Source organism: Crocodylus porosus, unplaced genomic scaffold, assembly GCF_001723895.1.
Source record: "Crocodylus porosus isolate Cpor-Errol unplaced genomic scaffold, CroPor_comp1, whole genome shotgun sequence".
NCBI classification, from domain to species: domain Eukaryota; kingdom Metazoa; phylum Chordata; order Crocodylia; family Crocodylidae; genus Crocodylus; species Crocodylus porosus.
The window spans coordinates 19,512,103-19,519,946 of NW_017728914.1; the positions used below are offsets into that span (position 1 = coordinate 19,512,103).

The 7,844-nt window shown below is 44.7% G+C and overlaps 1 protein-coding gene across 1 annotated transcript in view; it reads right to left on the reverse strand.

Annotated features, from left to right (window-relative positions):
• Nucleotides 1-529: 529 nt before the first annotated feature.
• Nucleotides 530-7,844, reverse strand: part of ADRB2 (adrenoceptor beta 2) — a 49,666-nt gene continuing 42,351 nt past the window's right edge. Inside the window, exon 2 of the mRNA XM_019534943.1 lies at nt 530-2,295. Coding sequence (XP_019390488.1) covers nt 2,261-2,295 — 35 coding nt within the window. The 3' untranslated portion in view covers nt 530-2,260. The remainder of the gene's footprint in view (nt 2,296-7,844) is intronic.

Sequence of the window (7,844 nt, forward strand, 5' to 3'; positions counted from 1 at the left end):
GGGGAGTGTACAAGGTCCATATGAGCCTCATTGCCTTTAGGACAATTATAGCTAAAGTGCATTATTTTTGGTGCCAGTGGCACATGGCCAGCACCACATCTGGCTGCCTTTGACTCCCCCCAGCCTGAATGACTCCCACAACCTATTTACAGTTGGGTCAGTTGGGGTCAGCCCTGGTATGAATCCAGAGGGGGGATTGAACTTATGTCTGAAACCCTAAAAATACATCTCAACTGCTTTTCCACTGCACCCCAAGAATGCAGAGCCATCACACATTGTATGTAAGCGAACTCTGCTCTGGAATGGATGGTAGTACCAAGAAAATAACATTAAGGACATCAAGTGCAAGTGAGTATATAACCAGTACATGGATACATGTATACCTGCCCATACATACAATTGTGTTCGCTCTGTTCCCCATTTGTCTACCTGCACACTCTCCCATGCACACACTTACACTGTGCCTTTTGCATGTGTACACAGCAAACAACATCATACTACCACCTCCCTCCTCCACAAGTCCAACAACCAAGATGAAACAGCTTTTTATTTTGCTAGAGCTGATGGCCCACTACACAGTGGGCATTCTCAGTCACTCTCTTTAGAGACACCAGTTAAGAAGCTGGCTGACAACAGACTGAAGTGTGGGTGGGTGTGCAGATTTACACTGAGTAGCAATAAATAAATAAATAAATACAATTGCACATCTTCGTGGAAGGTTTCAAAGTGGAAACCCAGGCTGTCTGCACAGTTCATGTCAAAACAGGACTGTTAGCAGAGTTTGGCTGCCGTCTGCAGGCAGCCAGGCTGCCATCACCACTGCTGGTACTTAGGGCTCAGGTGGCTGTAAGCAGGTTGTTGCACTGAGACCTGCAGTCACAGGCTGGGTAGGTTAGCCTGCAAACAGGACAGTCATTTATCATTAGGACTGGGATGTTTTCCTACTGTCTGAGTTTCTTTCCTATCAGTTGTTGTGGCCTGTAGTGCTCTCTGTCCTTTTCTCTGCTACACAGGTAAAATGGTTAAGGGCTTCCCGATCTTTTGAGATGCTGAGCTCCTGGAAAGTTCTGGTCTCTCAACTCTTGTGAAGCCAGTTGGGGAATGAGCATTTTAAATACATCTGTCGGGCATCCTCCGGATATCATGGAATCAAGCTGTTAGTAAACAAACCAGTAGCTTTTTTCTTTAGAGCCCTTCTGTATTGTCTTTGTGTCTTTACAAGCTTGGGGAGCCCAGTGTTCAAGATGTGTATGTGTGGACATGCCATTCTTCATAGGTGTATGAGGAGTTTGGATGTTGTATGGTATTGGTGTGCAAGTGTACAAACTGGGCTTTAGTGATGCTTGCACATTGGCACTGAAAAATAAAAGGTAATATAGATCTCCTCTCATCCCTGCTCAGGGCAAAAGCATAGAGTCAGATCACTTTTTAGGCCGTGCTCAAGTACAATGCCATTGAAGCCAGTGCACTGGAGTTAATAGGAGCTTAGGCTGAAATAAGAACTGAGAAAAAGCCACCTGAGGACATCAGTATTTGACCCATCATAATAGTGCTCTTCCTCTTGAGTGGGACAATATATTGTGCAGGGTACTTGTATGTCTAGAGAGAGACAGGAAAGGTACCATGGATAGAAGCTAAGACAAAGTCAAAGAAAATTTCAACATTCCTTCTCTTTCTAGCCTTTAATAGTTTTCTCATTTTCATTTAAAACCCACAGCCAGTATGCAGACAGGCAAAACCTGGCCATGTTCCTAACCTGGCCTGACCATGCAGCGGTAAGCTTGACATTTCCTCCATTAATTAGCCTATAAAGAGAACAATGCACCGCTGGAGCTTTCATTCCTTTTACAACTGTGCTTTCCAAGGTTGGTGTGGCAGGGAAACCCCTTGGTGTCCTTCTCCCTGTTTGAATACTCAGCTTGTTTGGTGCTAAGAGATCCTTCTTTTGTTGTGCCTTGCCTCAACCTTCCCAGGTTGGACACATGGCTGACTCCTGGGAAGTGGTTCTTTCAATGCAGATACCCCTTTTCCATGTTCCCTACATGCTTGAAGTGCAGATGGATCCTCACTGGTTCTTTGTCACTACTTCAACTTCTCCTTTGGATGACTCCCCATGGGTGATAGGCTGGGATGAAGGCAGTTGCCAAAACAGTAGTTTCCCACAGTGTCCCCAGTCTCAAAGAAGCTTGACTGCACTCCTGCTTTCTATCTTTTCAGAGCCCTGTGAGCTCAGGGTGCTGAAGAAGAGAGGTCCATCCATTCAACTCTCAACCATTCCAGGACAACCAGGAATCTCTGTGGATTAGAGAAGAATGATCAGCCTTTCAGTACAGCTTTTTAATAGACAACAGACCCCACAGCCAGTCCCAGGAGATGGATTACACCTCCCCAGTTGCTGCTGGTGTCTGCTCTGTCCATCAACCACAGCCTAGGCATACAAGCACCCAATTCTGATCCTTTGGGAGCTGGTAACAAAACTCTCCATAGCTCCCAAGAGTGTTTAACCAACTGATGGAGGCTCCACTTGTACAAGCACACACACATTGTAACAGTCAGGACTCAGACTGGCAGATTTAGGTTGCAAAGCCTGGGGTCCATGCACTCAGTACACACCAAATCCCATGGCAACCAGGGAAAGCCCTCTCTGGGATTTATGAGTTGGTAAGTGCCTTCCCCTGTCAAGTGTCTGAGCATATTATCTAAACTCATACACAGCTAATTGTTGGCCTATCACTCGTTCACAGGACTCCTCAGTTTCCCCTGTCCCCCTCCCCCTGCAACCAGATGGGAAACCCCATTACAGTTCCACTCTTAGGAGATGACACCTTAGCTTTCCTTGATTATATAAAGTGTTCAGCCAATTAAGCAATGAACCTGTTTGACGGACAGAAGACAAGGAAGCTCTTAAGGTCTTGAAAATGAATGGATGTCAGAATACCGGCGATAACTGTTTCCTATTTTTGAATGGTGTTTTAATGAACATGACTTGTTGTTTTTTAAATGAAGGCTTTCAGAGGAGGGAAAAAGAAATTTTGTGTCATGAAGCACAATACATCTCCTGAAACATTTTGGGGCAAAGAAAATTAAATAAAACCCCATTTCTGGTGTGAATAGGCTCATTTCCATAATAAGAAAGGGTCCATGAAAGTGTTGGCTGCCAATTCCATTCAGTTTCTAACTCTGGCTTCAAAACTATCCAAGTTATTTCTGCTCTATAAAAATGCAGCCCACCCTTTGCATTTCCTTCCTTCCTTCCTTCCAGAGGAGGGACTAAGTTTTGTGATGTGAATCTGATCATCTGCAAGGCTTAGAAACTTATTTTGAGCAGTCCTCCCTCTTGAAAGGGGAGGATGAGTCTTGAACTCATTGATATGGGAAATACATTTTGCACAAGGTTTTGTGTTGCACAGCATGAAACCAGAAAAATGAGCCTTTTTTTTTGGAAACCAAAGCAGCATTGGACTTGCCCTGCTGAGGCACAAAATCAGCCTGACAACTGGAGGAAATCGGTTCAGTAATGTAGTCCCTGGCAAAAGCTATGGGACTGCTGCAAAGACACCGCCCCCCGTCAATGAAGAGATGCCATGCACTTCACTAGCTTTAGATACGGTTTTTATAGGAACGATACAGTAGGAAACCACCAAACTTTCTGCTATGACTTTTACATACAAATGTGGATTCCTGAGCTGAGGGGAAGACTCTCTTATGGGTTCTCACCTAAATGAATGAGTCAATGAGTAATTCTGCTGCTTGCCCTATGAGTCATTAGGACTTCTACTGCTGAGTGCTCAGATTTCTACTCATGCCATATCACAGAGCAATGGCAGAATTTTGGCAGGCCTGGCTGTAAGTGGGGAAAGGGAAAAGGGTGCAGATAGGATTAATGAAAGTGAAGGGGACAGATATATGTTGGACTAGATGGAGATATGGGATGGGAAGAGTCGGCGTAATGTTTTCCCACATCAGCACCGGTGCAGCACTGTCTTGATAGGCAGCACATTTAGGACACCAGACCTGGCCCCTCATGTAGCTCTGACACTGTCACTTGATCCTGACCTTGCAACATCAATTGACTAATGTGGGTTGGAGCCTCTCATAAAAAGAAATTCTTGTCCGTGATAAATTATGCAGTGTTTTTGTGCAGGTCAAGTAAAAACCTCCAAACACACTGCTGACACAGCCGTGTGTGTGTGTGTGTGTGTGTGTGTGATGACTGTTCAGTAATAATGGAAATTACAAATACTAGAAACACAATATTTAAGGAAACAAAACTAAACCCTGAGGACATGCATGAATGTTGAAACACTAATTGCCATAAAGGTTTCTACTGTTCACAAAAGGAAAAAAAGGGAAGAGGATCTGGCCCTGGATGTTTCCCTTTCTAAAAAAAGGCTATGGACTGTAGGTATTTCTATTGTCACCACTAGTAAAATACATGAGGGGTTTTGTCTGAGATCCATTTAACACTAGTCCAGCGGAAACTGAATTGGTAAATAATCTTTTTCTCATGAGCAACATGTTGTTTGTCACTTCATTCACAAGATATCAGATGCTGTTGGAAGTTAAATAACTCATAGTTAGTATTCCAGAGAGCTCACCAACTAGAAATACATGGGATCAGACAAGAAACGTTTAAATTTCTTATGTGGAATGTAACACATACAGTATTGAGGTTCCATTTATTTTGGTGGACAATGGTACCATGGCAGGTGCAGGGAAAGACCCAGAGCTAAAGGTTTAATAGCAAGCTGAACATAAAGCAGCAAAGGGGAAACCTAACATATTAGGTTCAGTAACATAACATGAACCCCCCTGGAGCTTTTTTTCCCCACATGAAAACTGCTTTTCTTTTCTTCCTAAGTTGGAGCCCAAAGGGATCTTTTTCAGTTTCCCTATAGGTGGAGCTTTTGAGCTGATGTTCACAAGGAAACTTAAAGAACCTGAAGCTTACAGAAGCTCCAGCCTGCAACTTCCAAGAAAAGATTGCATTGCTTTTTCTAAGGGACTTGCTTCAAAATAAGAGGAAAATATATGTTGGGCAAATAATGTGCACAGACTGAGAAGCAGGACATCCACAAAGCAGAGCGGGGCTCTGCAGGACTGGAACTGCAGCATAATACCTTCAACCTCCAAGTCTGGAAGGGCTCCATTCTGGCTGTGTTTCACACCCAATTTTGGGAGCTGATGACTTTTCACAGCCATCATTAGTCAAACTCTGAGGGTCCTTACTTAGCAGTGTGCCTGAATAAGAACTAGAGAAGTAATTGATTTTTGATCTGCAGACAGCTTATGAACTTTGGCTAGTTTTGATGGGACAAATAGGTCATGTTGCCTATTCCTACTCCCCAGTTTGATAAGCTTAACATTTAGACTCAGGTTTCCATAACACTGATCATAGTTTCACTCATTTCTTGTGGATAGTTTTTAGTAGTTACTTAAAACACACAGTTTCTTTCCTGTGACCTCCTGTTCTAAGATATATGAAGAGAGACTGCGGGACCTGAACCTGTTCAGCCTTGGCAAAAGAAGGCTGAGGGGGGACCTGGTGGCCATCTATAAACTCACTAGGGGGGACCAGTGGGGTTTGGAAGAGATCTTGTTCCTCCTAGTGCCCCCCGGAGTAACAAGGAATAATGGTCACAAGTTGGTAGAGAGTAGGTTTAGACTGGACATCTGAAGGTGCTACTTCACAGTCAGGGCGGCTAGGATCTGGAACCAACTTCCAAGGGAAGTAGTGCTGGCTCCTACCCTGGGGATCTTTAAAAGAAGGCTAGACATCCACCTAGCTGGGGTCATTTGAGCCCGGTTTTTCTCTCCTGCCCAGGGCAGGGGTTTGGACTTGAAGATCTACAAGGTCCCTTCTGACCCTACTTCTATGAATCTATACACAGCTAATGAGCACAAAAAAGGAAGGAAAAGTTGTACAATCACTCCTTGTCCCCCACATTCAGTAACACTGGGCAGTTCTCATCTTCTACCAGCTTGTCTCTCATGTAGCCCAGAGGTGTGACTGCAGTATTGTGTAGACATTGCCAAGCTCACTTTTTAATGCTGCTAGCTCAGCTGCTGACAGCATGGAAGCTGTGACAGCCCAGGTTTCAGCACCAGCTGTACAAATCTCCCTGGGACCCAAGTACATACTTGGGCAGCAAGCCAGTTCTGAAGCCCACTCTGCTACATCTGTACTGCTCCAGGTATGCTAGCTAGCCAGGTTCAAGCTGGCTTAGGTAGCGACTCCAACCACATCTCCCAACTGCAGCTCAGAGGCAGATCCTCAGCAGGTATTTCATGCTTGTAGCCAGGGACTTCTGAGGATGGTGATGGGGGTGTCCGCTTGGTAAAGGTATGTTTTATTTTCATGCTCTCCATTTCATCCAATGCCTGCGAGCCATGTACCTCACAGAGAAGAACTTAAAAGTGAGGACCACATTTCTTCTCCAGCGTGTTGTGTTCTCTTTATTGGGACTCTGGTCTTTGTCAGCAGGAGAAGGGCTGTTGTCTGAGAGGATTTGGGGTTTATGAAGGATCCTCACAATACAGAATACATAAAAAAATCCTCATTTTCTTTTCTTTGTTGGGCAGATTCATTATTTTTTCCTGCCAAAGCAACCCTGTTCCCCTTTTGACTTTATGGAAAGTAACAGGTTTGGATGCATTATACTGTATAATATGCACTAATTGAACCACTCTATTAACAAGCACACACTCTTAAAAAGGTCATTTAAAAACAATTAACAGATTGGCTGAATGCCAACAGAAAACACCAGGCCAGTGGGCATTAATCTTCCTATTTTATTCTCTCTAATGTAGAGACGATTGACACCCACTGCAGCACTGGCTTCCCATCTCTATATCCCTTCCAGTCAGAAAGAGCCCATGTACTTTCTTGTATTGCCTCCTGGAAAAGCCTGAAAATTTAAGCCTTGGTTCCACCTTTCTTTCCATTTAAACCTGGGGGCTGGCAGGTTGACCTGGAGAGAGGCACCTATAAGGTAATGAATACCCAACATTGTGCAGTGAGATTCCTCTACTTTTATTCCTTGGCTCTTAGAGCAATCCCTGCTCAGTCTGAGGATGAAGAAATATGGCCCATGGAAATGTAGGTCAAAGTCAACCGCTAATGACCCTGAAGAGTTGTTGTATCATATGGCTTGAGTGCCCTGGAAGAATGACAGCCAGCTGACAGCCCAATGAATCTTATGCTAGTGGCAGTTTCAGGTGCAACACCTGTACATGTACCATAGTATCTGTATTTGAGACTAACACAGTGGTAAATGGTAAGGTATTACTGGGAGGGGCTGATACTACTGTCCAGGGAACATAGCCTGGCAGGCATGAGGCAGAAACTAACATGTTGTCCAAGGTGCTAGGTGTGGTAGCAACGTTAGGGGTTATTACTTGCCATGCCTAGTCCCCCTGATCTTATAAAAACACTTTTTGTTAGGGAAGCTAACTGGGCTAGAACCATCATAGTTTCATAGTTTCTAGGGTCGGAAGGGACATGAGCAGATCATCTAGTCCGACCCCCTGCCATGGCAGGAACGAATACTGGGGTCAAACGACCCCAGCAAGGTGTTCAGCTAACCTCCTCTTAAACACCCCCAGGGTAGAAGCCTGCACCACTTCTCTTGGAAGTTGGTTCCAGATCCTAGCCGCCCTGAGCGTGAAGTAGCGCTTCCTGAACCTAACCTAAACCTACCCTCTGCCAGCTTGTGACCATTATTCCTGATCACTCCTGGCAGTGCTCAGGGGAACAGTGACTCCCCCAGTGCCTGCTGATCCCCCTTGACTAGTTTATAACAGGCCACTAGATCCCCCCTCAGCCTTCTCTTTTGGAGGCTGAA